At 40.6% G+C, this 17,108-nt stretch overlaps 1 protein-coding gene across 1 annotated transcript; it reads right to left on the bottom strand.

Annotated features, from left to right (window-relative positions):
- Positions 1–409: 409 nt before the first annotated feature.
- Cldn34 (claudin 34) lies at positions 410–1,260 on the bottom strand. Its single transcript, XM_051178717.1, has one exon. It carries the CDS (start codon positions 1,255–1,257, stop codon positions 619–621), a length of 639 nt encoding a protein of 212 aa, XP_051034674.1. The 5' UTR covers positions 1,258–1,260; the 3' UTR covers positions 410–618.
- Positions 1,261–17,108: the final 15,848 nt, after the last annotated feature.

Here is a 17,108-nt window from a genome sequence, read left to right as displayed (position 1 = left end):
TCGTCTATACATTTCATATGTAATCTGATGATATTATTAGCTTCTGAGTTAGTGGTACATAGTAGTCTTTCAATATGACTCAAGAGATTTTGTATGATAGTCACGAGGGCTGTTAGGTCGGATAAGGAGACAATGATTGTTTATTAAAGGAAATATAGACATCTCCAGGCCATTGAGTCTTATAATATACTGGGGAGATTTCTTCCAATGATATGTCAAATTGAACACATTTGGAAAGCTTCATATGGCAGGTATGTAGAATCAGACAGCAATGAGAGAGGTTAACATGCTCTTACACTCATTTTCATATGTATTAGGTTTATTTATCATTTCCTTCATTGACATTAATTAAAACCCAAATTTCATAAAACAAATTGGTAAGTGGGTAAGTTTTTTTAAAAAGAAAAATTTTAATAGAAGTCCATAATCCAACCAATGAAGTAATGAAACAAATAAGACAGAAAAGATAACAAAAGGAGCCATTGAACCATTTTCTGTCACAGGCTATTTGAGCATTGTTGAGTCTTTGGAAACTTTAGGACTTTAGGTAGACATCTCCAAAATCCTTGCCATAACCACAGGGAATTTTGGATTTTTCAAGGTGAAGTAAATTCATTTTCAGATATCAGGAAAGACTTGGATGCTTAAGGGAACCGTGTAAGAAATAAAAATCACACCACTGAACAAAAACAGGACAGCTGCTAGAAATGCCATACCCATGGCAGCCCCAGCTTTCTGACTTTGTGGATAAAGGGGCATATGGAAAGAGGATGGAAAGGCAATCCCCTCCTTGTTTACAACGGAGAAATAATTGCACAAGACAGCCAGGAAGACAAAGCTACTGGCAATGATGTTCAGAATTGCTGCAAGGCCAAAGGCATTATGGGTAACATTCTGCTCTTGTCTTCCTGTGTACATATTTCTAAGAGCAACAATGGTGGCCGCTTTTCCAATCATCCAGAAAATGCTGGTGATCAGCAGTAAGTGTTGAGAAATACGAATATCCAAAGGGACGAAGGTGTCATAGTAGCTGTATTTGTAACATGTTCTAATATTGCTGGAGTTGTCATGGTGGTAGATGCAGATTTTCCACACTCCCACAAAGGCCACACTAGGGTAAGAGATCATGGGTTCCTTCATGTACCACACTCGCCACTGCGGGAGACCCATGGAGGTAATGCAAAGAATCCATGCTATGGTGGACAAAGCAAAACCTCCTACCTGGTAATTGAAACCTTTGTCGAGCAGTATCATCATGACAGTGAACATTGAACAACTGCAAAGAAATACAAGACAACATAAGGACAGGCTCCTCAAACCTGGTATACTGTCTATTGGATGATTATTAACAGGAGGCATTAATTGTTTATGTTTTAGAAAACTGGCCTTTGTTCTGGGAAATTGCTATTGGGAATGTACTCTAAGCAAATTAAGTGAAGAGCCATTGGGGGATATTTACAATGGCTTGACAATGAATTCTAATAGTTTTATTTCTGACTGTTGGTCCAGATACACAATGAGGTTTGGATATAGATATTCAGCCACAAAGATGATGACCAATTTGTAATATTAGGGGTGTGTCAAGCCAGCATAATCTATATCTCAAGTTCCAAGCCAGCCAGAGCTTCATAGTGAGACTGCGCACCAAAAAAACTAATATAGAAAAATCAATAAATAATGAAGAAATCATTAATTAAATAGTTAATGAGAAAAGAAACAGAAAATTAATTGATTCTAGGAAACACATACAGTTTACGGTTCAGTGTACATTACCTTGAAGCAAATTAATCTACTGGAATATTTGCCACATATCAAAAGAGAGGACAATTTGGAGCCTAAGAAAATGTTCACCAGGAAGCAAATCTAAAATTCATAGAAACCACCAAGCATTTTTAGTGCTTTTATACTGTCATAGTTTTGAATGTTTGTTATTTAGATATTTTGCTGTTTTTCTTTAATTTTCTCTTTTTATAATTAATTTTTTTGAGACACAGTCTCACAACATACAAGGATTTTCTTTAGCTCATTATGTGGCCCAGGCTGGTTTCATACTCCAGGAAATTCAGGTGTCTCAGATTCCTGAATATTTGGATTATAGGCATGTGCCACTATGCCTGGGTTGTGTTAGGTTTTATAGTATTGTTTTGTGGCTGTTGTTTTTGAAGTGATGCTGTTAGAACTCAGGTACTTGTGTGTGCTGGATAAATGGTTTACATCAACCTCCCTTTATTTTCAGGCCTTTATTGGCACAAAAAGAAAACGTGAGAAGCGAACTGTTAGATGGGATCCAAAAGAAATCAATTTCTTGGAGCCAACTATCTTCTACTGAGTATAATGTAACTCCTGGAAACAAAAATATGAAGGCATCTCTATTTTCATTGCCTACGAAGCATCATTTAGGGGCTAGAGAAATAGCTCAGCAGTAAAGAACACCTAATACTCTTGCAAAGGACCCAGATTCAGTCCCTGGTACCAACATGGTAATTCATAATTGTCTGTAACTCCAGTTCCAGAAGATCTGATTCCTCTTCTGTCCTCCTTGCACTCACTCACACACACACACACACACACACACACACACACACACACACACACACACACATTAAAATAAGTAAATCTTAAAATATTGAAAAAGCAGCATTGAGAGGTGACACTCACTCACTGTTTGGTCCATAGTTTGCATTTCTCTCATGACTCCTCTGTGGCAGCTACTAAAGACAGTCTGAGCTTTAGCCAGCGTGGAAAGATGCATCAAAGTGGATCAGGATGTTCCAGTGGAGCAGATGGTGGAGAGATGCAGCCACATCACAGTCAGGTGGTGGTGGAAAATATTATTGAAGGGGACTTCTCCTAACAACCAAAAGGAGAAAGGAGTCCAAATGTGATAAACTGGGAGAGAGTATGTCACCATGTGCCTGAGACCTGCCCTAGATGGGGAGGTCAAAATGCACAGTCTAACAACCTTAAGGACCGATAAATGGCAGATGAAAGTTCAGAAGAATGAAGAGTAAGTGGGAGAAGTAATTCAGTTTAGTCTATGGAGATCACAGGATTCTAAGGTTCTAGTGGCAGTATCATGGACAGGAGCACAATGTGAAAGAGTGTGGCAGACTGGTTCCTAAAATCATATATAATTGTCAAAACAATCCTGGTAGGAACCATATTAATTATTATTGTTATCTTTGAATGGATAGTCCTGAACAAACTTTTTTTTGGCAGAGGAGATTGAAACTTACATATACTGGGCAAGCACTCTTCCCCTGAGTTCATATTATATTGCTACATAATTTACATTTTGAGACAGGGTCTTGAAAGGGGTTTAAAGAAGTCCAGGAAGACAATTTTTTTCTAAACAGGATCTTCCTATGTAGCTCTGGTTGTACAGGAACATTCTATGTAGACCTGGGCCTGAACTCACATAGATTACCTGCCTCTGCCTCCCAAGTGCTGTGATTAAAGCCATATGCCACTACCCTCAGAGTAAGGAAATCATTTTTTTTTGCTATGGTTTGCTTGATCTGAGTTATGACCTTATCATATAGACCATGCTGCCTTCAAACTCGGTATGTAGCCCAGACTGTACTTAAACTGGTGGACTGACCTCAAATTCATTATGATATAGACTGGACTTACAGTAGTGGTCCTCGAGCTCTGAACTGCACCTGGGTACCATGTTGCATTATGAGACTGGTAGTTAGAAGACAATGAACAGTAAAGCTTGAATTAAATTTCTGAGCTGCCTTTGCTGTTGAGGGGCAGGTGAAATGAAGGACTGCACACTCTATCCCTAGTGTAAAAACCCCCACAAGAGAAGTCATATTGTCTTCAATTGGCATCAACAGATTCAAGAAACTAGCTCTTTGTTCTAGGCACATTCCTACTGCCAGAACTCTAAAAGAATAAAATGCTCCACTTATGAGGGAAAGAAAAGTGAGGGAGTACAGGCAGTCCACAGAAGCAGAAGAAGGAATACCACCCTGCACCCCATGTGTGAGTAGGGGGATGTGGTAAAAGAACCAGGAGAGCTGATAAGAACATGCTAGTGTGAAAGATGATATCACAAAAAAAGTAAGAGGAATTCTGTTTTGTTTTTTTTTTTTTTTTTTTTTTTTATGTCTAGGAAGAACTTTTATGGGAGAGGTCTGTAAGGAGTACAGGTTTTTCTGCCCGCCTCCACTCTTGTCCCGAATAACACACAGAGACTCTGTATTTGATATTATGTTGTTGGCCAGGTGCTAGTTTCTTATCGGCTAGCTCTATCTTAATTATTAACCCATTTCTATGTATTTCCACATGGTCTTACCAGGGAGAGGCGGCTGGTGGTTCTATTTTCTCCAGGCTCTCCATCTTGACTCCTCCTTACTACTTCCTATTTCCTCCTTGTCTCCTAGTCCCTCCTTATCTTCCTTTCCTATTGGCCAACAGTGCTTTATTATTAACCAGTACGAGAAACATATATACATAATGGCATCTCCCATCAGAGGTCTTTTCCAAGTGTTTGGAATGCCCAAGTTGCACATGTATCTTGATTGTGTCACAGAGAATCACTCAAGGAGGCAGAAGTGGGGTCAAAGAAAGCATTCATGGAATTGGTCCAATGTCATAATGAGAGCTGAACAAAACACATACATACATACATATGTATGCATGCATTTACACACAACAGCAGAGACAAAGTCACACACCGAAACATTGCATATAAACAGGATTTATTTACACATAAACACACACAGAGACAGACAGCCACACTCTCACATATCAATATATGTAAACATAGACACAGGTGTGTATGTACATGGACTGACAATGAGGAGTGTAGATCCTCTACAAGATGTCAATATTACAAAAACATGCTGATGTACTACCTGCTGTATATTGAGAGCACATGAGTCTTTCTAGGCTTGACAATATGCATGCATAAATCAAAAGGTCTGCCACTTGTAGCCCTTCATGAACGCAGGCTCTGTGAGTAGAAGGATCGAGACAGCTGGTCTTTGGGGCCACATTTCCTGACCATTTACTCAAATACAGATAGAGAACATAAAGCAAAGAATGTAGCAACAGCGTGAGACAGGAATGACACAGAAAGACACAGAGACAAAGGCATGGAGACAGAGAATGCTGCTAATGCATGGCATAATGACAGAGAATAGATCATACTACATATCACTAGCCTGGATGAAGGTCTCCACTCAAAATTCAAATCGTAGTTTCTACAGAGCTTGTTCTGACTTTCACATTATTGTGATGTTGAGAAATAAATCATTAAACTGAGCCACCATGACTCAAATATTCAGTGTTACCCAACTTTCCTTAGCTGTGATCAAAAATACTTGAAAGAACAACTTAAAAGGGAATTATTAAGTTTGGGTCAGATTTCAGAGATTTGAGTCTTTTGTCCTTGGCTTTGTGAATTCCACCAGAGCTAAAGCCAGATATCTCTATGATGAGAGCAGGTGACAGATGCTACTAACCTCATAAAGGACAGGTATCAGAAACAGAAGGGACCGGGGACAAGGTAAAATCTTTAAAGGCATGTACACTGGTACCTACTGCTGGCTGTGTCCTAAGTATTAAGAACCTCCCACAACACTGTCACCAGATAGGGACCAAATATTTAATACACGAGCCTTTTGGGGGTCACATCACATCAGAACTATAATAACATCACCACAGAAGATCAAACACTGTGATTGCACTAAGAAGATCCCTGGTGTGGTCAACCCCACAGAGACAGAAAGCAAAAGGGTGGTTACTAGGAGCTGGGATAGTCAGAAATGGGAGATAACATTTAATGAGGACAGCATTTCTGTTGGGTGAACATGGGCAGTGGTGGCTCCTCCACGGCACTGTGAATGTATTTATAGCCACAGATATGTACATTTAGATAGGTCAGTGATGAATTGTGATAGGTATATTTAGACATATTGCTTAGAGTATACAGCAAAGATGGATGGAGCCACTACTAACCAGCAATGCTGTCTTCACGTGAACCAGTGACCAGCTATGTGGCAAAACAAGCAGCTATCTGGGACAGCAGGGATGATGCAGCTCTCTTAATATGTCCTTTGATATCTTTGGTTGCTGGCAACAAAATTGATCTGTTTTTATAGTTCTGAGAACTCTACTATGTCATCACATTCCAACCCCTATGAACTCCACCTACCTGTTTTCAGTTATTAATGTATGAATACCATGATACTATTTGGGGACATATTGTAGCACTGCCTTTCCTTTCTTTTGTCAGGTACCCCCCCACCCCTTCTTTTGTAGCATGGGCTGTGTATACTAGTGACACTTTCTGTTCATGCCAATGCCTATCTGACTAGTTCTGACATGTCTGACATCCTTTTCTTTATTCCATCCTTTAAGGCATGGTTTCTCACCCCAGTCTTAGAGAACTCATTACCATATTTAGATGCAAGTGCTAGCAGAGATAACAGCAACACACTAGGAAAGATCCTGGTTAATTCATCAGAGACAGAAAATTATTTCAGAAAGGGAAGGAAAGGAAGGAATTTGTAGCAAGATGGTATTTATATTTTTACTAGTTTTTGAGACAGCTTCACTGTGTAGCTCGTGGTCAACTTGAACTTCTAATTCTCTAACCTCTGACCTCAGAAGCCTGAGATTTCAGGCATGTGTCACCACCACGCACTTCCTAAGCACCCTTTCTCATACAGTGACTGTGTCTGACTTTAGGATTGAAAAATGCTTTATTGTTTCTTTAATGTTTTGTAATATATTGATCTATATTTCTATGGTGACTCATGGTTATCTTTAGAAACAGTAAAACAACACTGGTATGAACTGTCCTTCAATATCTAGACCATTCTGTAAAGGTCTTTCGACAGACACCCTGGACAGATTCCCCTGAAAATAGGAAGAGCAGTTAACTATATGCAGAATTTAGACACAATGTCTGCACAGGGCCTGGGTTTCAAGTGCATTACCATGTTCACGCATACAAAAACAGTTCACCTCTAATTGAGAGGACATTCACACTAGGTCAGCAGTGCTGAGTCACTTGCTCAGCCCATGCTATTGTGAAGTGAAAGTTGCTTTGTACCAGGCTAGCTTCTCATGGTTTGACTGTGGTTACATTCAGTGATGTGATTTGCTTGTCAATAGAAGGTTGCAAGGTATGGAACAACCAATGCCATGACAAGCATCCTTGTGCCTGGAATGGTGCTCTGTTTTACCTTCTAAGAACATACCTAATTCACACGATTGCTTCCAGCAACAAGATGAGGGTTACATGGCACTTAAAGAGTCTGTACCAGCTGCTGGACCTACAAACTCATGAGGTAGGTAAATATCTTGTACTGTGCATTGCTGAGAATCTATAATTGTTACATATCACAAATTTAGATAGTTAATCTGTGCCACTCATTATTGCTGGACTGCAAACATATGATCAATAGCAGTGTTTGTGCAAATAATTCCCTTACAGTGAGGCTCTTCTTTCTTCTCCTCTTCCTCCTCCTTCTCCTCCTCTCCCTCCTTCCATTTTCCACTTTCTCCTCCTCTTCTTCTCCACATCCCCCTCTTTTACCCCCAGCCCTGCTCCTCTTTCTAAACTACATCTTGTTGTATAGCCCAAGCTGTTATAAAATCTCATCAATATTCTTTAGTATTTTAGGTGTGTGCTAACATGCTCAGTTTAGGATATTTTGGTGAAAAAGAATGAGCAAGTTAATAGCTTGGTTTAAAAGAAAACCAAAATGTTTCCTTAGAAGGTTTGTGGACAGTCAGCTTCACCTTTTCTAATGTGACCTATGTTCATAGGAAGAACTGACCACACGGAAGGAAAAGGAGGCTGTGGGGGAAGAACAAGGACTTTGCAAGGTAGAAGTAGTTTCACTGAACAGGAATCATCACTTTTGCAAAGGCTTTCATTCAGTAAGTATTGCTAGGCTGTCAGAAAGCCCATTTGTGTTCCTTAATGCTTGTCAGCCTTGACTTAGCTATTTTGAGTGCACTATCATCTTTACAAGAGCTTCTGGCACCAGGAGCCTCTGCATCAAGAAGTCTGGGTTTTAGTACTTTAAGACAACATAAGTGGATGTTACATACATGGACGCATGTTTAAAGATGGCTGTGGTTACTGCAGAGAAAAAGGCAATCTATGCACCTGCTGCTTATTTTCTCCTGAGCTTGCAGCTCACACAAAAATGATCACAGCACTAGCAATCACATGCCTTTAATCTCAGCACCAGGGAGGTGTAAAAAGTAAAGGGTCTCATGTAAAAATTGATTCTCTGTGGTGATATCTTGCTTGTTCAAATAAAGTTTGTCTGAAGATCAGAGGATGGAGTTTGCCACTATCTAACCACAGAGATCTCGAGATCTGTACAGACAGGAATTGAGATGGCTGGGTGGAAAGAGGAAGTGAGATGGTTGGGCAAAGAGAGAATATAAGCATAAAGAAACAGGGACTCAATCTCTTTTCTGCTGAAAAGCTAGTTAATGAGGTAAAGTTGGCTTTGGCTTGCTCCTTATCTCTGATCTTTCAGCATTTTCCTCTATATCTGATTCTGGATTTTTATTATTTAGACCAATTAAGAACTCCATCTATACTTCTCCAGCCATACTGAGGAGAGGCAGCAGTCTGAGGTTTGGTAAGAGCTCATGAAGATAGGATCAGCCCTTTCAGCCTGAGATAGAGGTAAGAGGTAATGGCTTGACTGCTTTACTTCTTTGACCTTCAGCTTGAACCCCAATATCATTCGCTGGATTTTTTATTTATTGTGCTACATCCAGACAACAAAGCATTTACCAGATGCATTTAGTCATGAAGAAGGTGTGCTAGTGTGTGTTTGTGATGCCAGCACTAGGGAGGTAGAGGCAGGAAGACCATAAGATCAAGACTATCCTTGCCTACATAGGAAGACTGAAGTGAAACTAGGACACATGTGATTCTTCTTACTAAAACAAACAAACAAATCAGACACATGGCTTCCAAGTATTTTCTCACAGTTTTGTTTTGTCAACTGGAAATTAATAGGATGGCAGTGTTTTCCTAAAGTGTAAGACTGTTTAGCATCTTGCATTTCTATTGGTTAGAAAGGTTCAGAAGCTTGAAACTCTATTTCACAGGTAGGTGCTAGTCAGTCCACAGGACCTTTGACAAACCAGTGTGCTGCCTAGTTTTTATGTCAACTTGACACAGCACAGAATCAGCAGAGAAGAGGGAACCTCTTCTGAGAAAAAGCCTCCATGCAAATGGCCTATATGCAAACCTGCAAGGCATGTTATTGGTTGATAATTGATGTGGAAGGGTCCAGCCCAAGGAGGGGTTGTTTTCCTGGGCTATGTAGCTCTGAGTTACATAAGAAAGCAGGCTGAGCAATCCATGACAAGGAGCAGGCCTAAGCAACATTCCTCCTAGGACACTGCATTAGTTCCTACCTCCAGAGTCTTCCTGCCCTGACATCCCTAGATGAAGGACTACAAGTTGCAAGATAAAATAACAACACCCTCCAAGTTGCTTTTGGTTCTCGTGCTTTATTACAACAATAGAAAAGTAACCAATATACACAAAGAAAGGAATCATATGTGTGCTTGTGTGTCATGGTAATAGCAAAGAGGTAAAAAGAGAAAAGCCATGAACTGTGATAAAGGATCATATGCACAAAAATAATGTTTCAATGAAGGTAACTTCAAAATAGTCCATGTGATTCAAGAAACCAAGAACTACTGAGAACATTAATACTAAACAAGCTTTTTGTTGTTGTTTGTTTTGAATCAGGATCTTACTGTGTAGCCCTGGCTGGCCAAGAACTTGCTCTGTAGACCAGGCTGGCCTCAAACATATGGAGATCCAACTGCATCAGCCTCCCAAGTACTAGGATTAAAGGCATGAGCCACCACAACTTGCACTGGACACACTTTAAACCAAGTAATTTACTTAACTGGAAAATATTGTTTAACCTGTGGCAGGAAAAAAATAACCCCTATCTATTTATTTTGGGTGTGTTCCAAAACATATATACAAGCTATTGAATGATTTTAATCCTGTAATGGGTACACTTAACACACTGATTGTTCATTTCACAGTTGGTTTTTAACCACTAGGAAATCGTTCATGTTTCCCACACATTAATAAGTTGCCATCATCATTGATTTTTGCTCAGTTTGAGAACAACTTGATGATAGACACAATACCCACACCGTTGAACTAACAAAGACAAAAGAGCCCATGCCTGGCTGAATCACAAAGGTCTCTCCTCTTCTGTCCCTTAAGGATGTATTATGTATCTACATATAGGAAGAAGAATGACAGTCCTACCTCTGCAAAAGACTGCTCATGGATCCTGTTGTTGGTCCATCCCTCATCCATCCTAGGCATCTTGCCAGTCAGCAGATCTCAGAGCTCATGTCCTGTGTAGTCATAAGTGATAGGAAACTCTGCTGAGCAGCCCAAGAGAAACAAAGTTAAACTGTCGCACACTGACTGGATACTACTAGTTTTTGAGTACTTGTGTGACTTGAGAGGGTGTCTCTCTAGGAAGTTAACAAATAGGCTGGAGTTTTCGCTAGCACTCCCATTCCGAGAGCCACTTGGGTACATACCAGCCTTTCCTCTTCAAGTCTTTTACCCACATCTTTGATTCACATGAAAATCATGATTGTTATTGGAATGCTATTTCTGGTTGTTCCAAACAATTCCAAAGATGAATTCCTAGAGATCCCACCTGAGCTTTCTCAGAATTAAAAATCTATTGGGTGTCCGTTGTACAGCACTTCCTCATGCACCACCAAATTGTGCTACATGCCTTTTCCTTTTTAAATTACCTTTTTAAAGCCTTTTTAAAAAGAGTTATTTATTTTTATTTCATGTGTATAAATGTTTTGCTTATGTCTTGTGCAGAGGTTCCTCCATCTTGTATTCTTGCTGATCTCCTTGATGGAGAATCCCATAGAAAACTACCCAGTCCTATTCTAGGAACCAAAGGTGAGGATGTCCTAGCTAACTTACCTTAACCTCTGTTAAACTGCCTGTTTGTACAGAACCACCTCCAATTAACTATTTACCTTAACTTCTGTTAAACTGCCTGTTTTGTATGAAGTCCCCCTCCCTCTAACTAATTGTGTATCTAAACTTCTGTTACAACTGCTTGCTTCAAACTGCAGAGTGAGATGCCAGGATGTAGTTTCTGCCTTTAAAAACCCTGTGTTCTGGACACTCAGGACTACACCCTGGTCCTGGAACATTTGCTTGGGTATGGTCCCAGTCACCTGGAATAAATAATTTCAGTTGGCTATACAGTGTGTCTGAACTGCCATCTGTGGAGAGCCCTCATACTACAACCTAATCTTCAGACAGAGAGACTCTGGATTTGGCATGAACTTTGAAACCCCAAAGCCCATCCTCAGTGACACACTTCCTTCAAAGAGGATATACTTCCTAATCCTTTCAAATAAGGTCACTTCCAGATGACTAAGCACTAAGCACTCAAATCTATGAGCCTTTGAGGGTCATTCTTACTCAAAGCACCACATGGAGGTGGAGTTACAGACAGCTGCAGGCTGTCATGATTGGTGCTGGGAACTGAACCTGGGTTCCCTGTAAGGACAGCAAGTGCTCTTAACCATGGAGCCATATCTCAGCTCCGAGTTCTTAGTTTACTAAATCAAAGTTTGCTCTTGCTCTTGGTTCTGTGACAGATTGGTGGCGATAGCTAAGACCACTAGGGAATGCTGGATACAAGTGCACCATGGTCTGAGTACAGCCCCCAGAAGTCAATTTTGGAAACTTCATCTCAGAACCTATATGTTGATGGTATTTGGAAGAGAAGTATCAGAATGGAGTTAGAATCAGATAAGGTCATAATCTCAGCATTTACCAGAATGGCTCAGTATCTTCATAAATGACAAAGAGTGAGCATGCTTGGTCCATCTCTCCTCATGGTGCCTTGCATGTTGCTATTGAGGCAGGATAGGAAGACAAGAACTATTTTGGGGACAAGAGAAGTAAGATGGGTCCCTAACTCAAGAATCTGCTTGAAGCCTTTTCCAGAAGACAAGCAAGAATTCCAGCACAATTAACAACTACTTAGGATCTTCCATTTTCTAGGAATCCCACCAGACTCCATTGACAGGCAAAGGCCATGTGCTCAGCTCCCTTATGCATCCTAATGGCTCTCTACCTTATCAAGTTGTCACTCTATCCAAGACAGCTCTAGCACCACTCTATGCTCTCACTCACTGAGAAAGAATCAGACACACACACACACACACACACACACACACACAGAGAGAGAGAGAGAGAGAGAGAGAGAGAGAGAGAGAGAGATCGTCTAACAGTATCCAGCTTTCGAAAGATAGCTAACACTGTGAAAAGACTAGACTTGAAAAACCTGTGTGATTTTGCATAGCTCAGGGAGAACTTGGGAAAGCACACATCCCAACCAGGATCCTAAGGATGAATTTTCAGTTGCTAGACAACAACTACCAGTATGTAGTGTCAATAGCTGGAGGCAAAGAGAAATCCACCCAGAAGGCTGAAAATGCAGGTTTGTTGTGTCTTAATGCCTTCCTCTTTCTGTGTAACCTCTCTAAGCCAATTGTTCTTTGAGATAGAGAATTCTTTCCCTTGTCCACTCTGTAACCCCAGTTCCAGGGAATCTAATGTCTTCTCGCCTCTGAAGGTAAAAGTCACATAGTTATCTCCAAGTTGATATGCTCCATGGATGTTGTCTGTTTTGTTTCTTTACCTTCATGCTCCATGGTTGTTGTCTGTTTTGTTTCTGTACCTTCATGCCCTGGGCATCCTGCTTTTGTTTTCACTTTTTGGTTTGTTGTATTTTCCTTAGCTTACTAAGGTAAAAGAAAATTGTGCTGCCATCTATTTCCAAGGTCATTTAGATGTTACGGTTTTCTTTGTCTTCTGAAAGGGCAGTATGTACTGTTGGAACCCAGCAGTCTGCTGACCCTGCCCCCCTGAAGATGGGCGGGATGCTCATGGTCATTGCTATGTCTAATATTACCTGGCTGCTCATGCCTTACCTGACTGAGCAGGGGACTCAGTTATGCATGCACAAGTTTCCCTTTTAAAGCAACCAAGCCTGCCCCTCTCTTCTCTCTTGCTCCTCTCTCTTCTCTTGCTCCCTCTTTCTCTCCCCCTCTTGCTCTTTCTCTCCTCTCCTTTGCTCTCCTCCCCTTCTCTCTTTTTCTCCCTCTCCTCTCTTGCTCCCCTCCATCTCTTGCTCTTGCTCTGCTCCCCTCTCCCTCTTATCTTGCCTTGCTCTCTCTTCCCCCTCTCTTTCTCTCTCCCTTTCTCTCTTCCCTACTAATAAACTCCACATGGGCGCTGAGTCTCATGTTTGTGTTTCTTAGGCACAAAGTGTATCAAAAGAACAACATGTACTCCTAACTGCTGAGTCATTTCCCCAATCCCCTTGACAAGGAATTCCAACAGCTTCTTTATCTCTTGAAAACCCCTCCCCACTCTTAGGTGATGGGAGATGTCATTCTGTGAATATGTTTCTCATACTGGCTAATGAATAAAGTACTGTTAGCCAATAGGAAAGGAAGATAGGAGGGACTAGGAGACAAGGAGGAAAGAGGAAGGAGTAAGGAAGGAGTAAGATGGACAGAACAGAACTGCTGGCCCCTGCTCTCCGGTAAGACCACGTGGAAATACATAGAAATGAGTTAATAATTAAGACAGAGCTAGCCGACAAGAAACTAGTACCTGGCCAACAGCATTATATCAAATACAGAGTCTCGGTGTATTAATTGGGGCTGGCGCGGCGGTGGGACAAGACCGGCGGCAGAAAAATTCCTTATACTTAGGAATTTTTTTCACTATTCCTTAATTTCTCACTTTTCTGTAACTCATATTAATAAATGTGACTCCACTTCACATGGTCCCACAAAGTCTCCTACTTAATCTTCACTAGCTCAATACAATAAAACTTGGAGCTCCTGTCTCTTGACAATTGAATTGCAGGCATCTTAGGACACTGGATCAAACACAACCTAGCTAAGAAAAATCTTACTTTAAAAAGTGGCAACAATTTTAGTTCATATTGTATTTATGAATTCAAGTAATTGTAGCTTACAGATTTTCACTAGTAAAGGATATTGGATTCTGTAATATACTACAAATATATTTGTAAAATACATATTCAGTGGACATTTGCATTTTTCACTATTATCCTATAACATATATCCATACATATGCCCTTGTTATTACATGTAGTGTGTGTGTGTGTGTGTGTGTGTGTGTGCGTGTGTGTGTGTATACTTGTATATACTTGTATATTTGGGCTCATATGTGTCACAATACATGTATGGATGTCAGAGGATAACTTGTAGGAGTTGGTTCCCTCCTTCCACAGTGTGAGTCTTTAAGGACATTTCTCTTAACTCACCTGGGAGAAGAGTCTAAGTGGCAGAAGTTGACAGACAAGATACCACTGTGTACTGATACCTGCCCTGAATTGCTATTTCAAAATGCAGTTCAAAATGCAGAGTATAAATTATGTGCTACTGAATGGCAGGTGAGGTTTCAGGCACATGAGGGGTGAGCAGGAAAAGACCTACAATTCAATCTGTGGAGAACATGAAGGGATCTGGAGGTTTGTCTTATTAGAAATACTACACAGAAGGAAATATGTGGAAAGAATATTGATGACTGGTACTGGAAGTTCCCACTGGTGACCACAGCAACCCTGGCAGCAAACTAATAGTAAGCAATGTTCTCTTTATTTGGATAATTTAGTATTAGTGATTTTTTTCTACTAGTGCAGACTGAATCTAGGATACGATGCATATTAGGCAAGTCCTCTACCACAGAATTATATCCTCAGTACTCTTTACATTTTGAGACAGAGTCTTAAAAGGTGTTCAGGCTGGTCCTGATAAATTGAGGAGCCTAGAAGATGCCTGTGCCGTGGTTTGTTTGATCTGACACTGGCCTCATTGTGTACATCAGGCTGACCACAAGCTGGATCTCTGTCTGCATTTCTAATCGTATTTCATTTTTGTTTGCTTTCCTGCACCTGGCAACTGTGGTGCATTTATGACAACATTATTTAGAAGGAAATGAACACAAGTGTTTGTATTCAATTCATAGGCTGCCTCTGTCATCTGTCATCTTGGGGTAGGTGAGAAGAGGGAGTGCAGAATGTTTCCCAGAGCAAGGTTCCTATCAGAGAAACCATTTTGTGCTCAACTAGCTTGAGAAGATTCAATAAACCAACACTTTGTCCCAGGCTGAGTCCTACTGCTAAAATCTTCAACATAATCAAATGTAGCAAGGATCAAATGTACTCAGGTAGAAGAGGAGTAATGGAGGCCAGGTAAATCACAAGAGAGAAGAAGAAAGACCTCCACTACATGTGAAGGAAACTAGAAGAACCTATAGAGATTCTCAGGACACAGTGGCAGAAATGATGATGAAACAAAAGCAAATAGGGTAATCTTGGCTGAATTCTTAATGCATTTATATATATTCTTTCTGGGCAGAGGTCTGAGCTAAGGGTTTCGAAACTCCTAATGACAGACTGGACAGGTAGTCCAGAGCAGAGTATCACCTCTTGGGACCACTAGTTAAAGGTCTAGATTCAAAATTATAGTACAGTTTCTAATGACCATGTTAACTCTTTTACATAATGTTATTTTTCAACAAAACAACTGTCTTGGGGTTTATTGCTATGAAAAGACACCATGACCATGGCAACTCCTATGAAGGAAAATACTTATTGTGACTTTTGGTAGCATGCCCACTGGGCTACACCTGGCCTGTCTCAAGAGTATTAGCACCTAGCCTTATCCCTTCCTTTGTTTAGCAGATACCTTTTGCCACTTTGTATGAATTTTGTCTGATAGTTTCCTACGGATAGAAAGCTAATGCAAAACTCAGTTCGGAAACTGGAAAACCATGGTGCCGATGAATAGAGAATTTGTACTTGGCATTGTATTTTTAGAAGCTTAATTCAGGTTGTTTTGAGCATATAGAAACGAACTGGCTTAATTGTAAATGTGGAGAAAAATAAAAATGCCCTGGGAAAAGGGAAATACATTCAGTCTATCAAGGCTGGACCCCACTGCAGCTGTCTTAAAGTGTCTCTGAGCCTTCTTTCGACTGACTCTCTTGAACCCACACTCACACCACGACATGTACAATAGGGGCTGGCTTACAGTTTGGAGGTTTAGTCCATTATCATCATGGTGGGAAGCATGGAGGCATGCAAGCAGACATGGTGTTGGAGAAGGAGCTGAGAATTCTACATCTTGATCTGCAGGCAGCAGAAAGAGACTGCTGCCCATACTGGACCTGGCTTGAGCATCTGAGACCTTATAACCTGCCTCCTAGTATCATACTTCCTCCAACAAAGCCACACCTACTGCATCAAGGTCACACCTCCCAATAGTGCCACTCCCTAAGGCCTATGGAGGCCATTTTCTTCCAAACCACTACAACAGCAAAGTTTTAACTCCAAATTTAAAGCTTCTCTACTGGCTAGCTTCTGGAACTGTTGCCAAACTATCCAAGAAAATGACTTAATCGGGTCCATACATATTTACTTGGATTCATTTTCCGAGATTTGAAATTATGGTCCTTGGCTGTTTGGATTCTACATATGCAATGGGGCAGATTATGACTATGGTGGAATAAGGTGGCAAAGACAACTCAAGTCATGGTGGTCATAATCCAGAGACAAGGAAAGGAAGATGGATGAGAGGGGTATATCTTCAAAGGCACATAACCTAAGATCTACTTCCTCCTTGAACATACTGTAACTTTAGTCTCCAAATCCTCTCAAAGTAGTACTAACAGCTAGGGAGCAATGATTTATTAAAAGAGTCATTTTCAGGGACAGGCCATATCCAAGCTATAAACTCTCATGGTACAATAGGGGTTAACTGTAGAGGTAGCAGAATAGTATTCCTATTTATAGATTTGGTAAGGAGAAAATTTCTCACATGGGGGGCACATGGATGAAGCTTAAGAGCAAGTAAAACATACTGCTCAGAAAAGGTCAAATATCACATGATTCCCTAAGGAGATTCCTGCTAAGACTGAGAGCAGAATGGTGGGTACTAGGAACCAGGTCATGGAGAAACAGAATATGGCATTCAATGATAACAGTATT

This window comes from Phodopus roborovskii, unplaced genomic scaffold (genome assembly GCF_943737965.1).
Source record: "Phodopus roborovskii unplaced genomic scaffold, PHOROB, whole genome shotgun sequence".
Classification (NCBI taxonomy): Eukaryota; Metazoa; Chordata; class Mammalia; order Rodentia; family Cricetidae; genus Phodopus; species Phodopus roborovskii.
The sequence above is the reverse complement of the archived record's forward strand: the minus strand, read 5'-3'. Positions and strand labels throughout refer to the sequence as shown.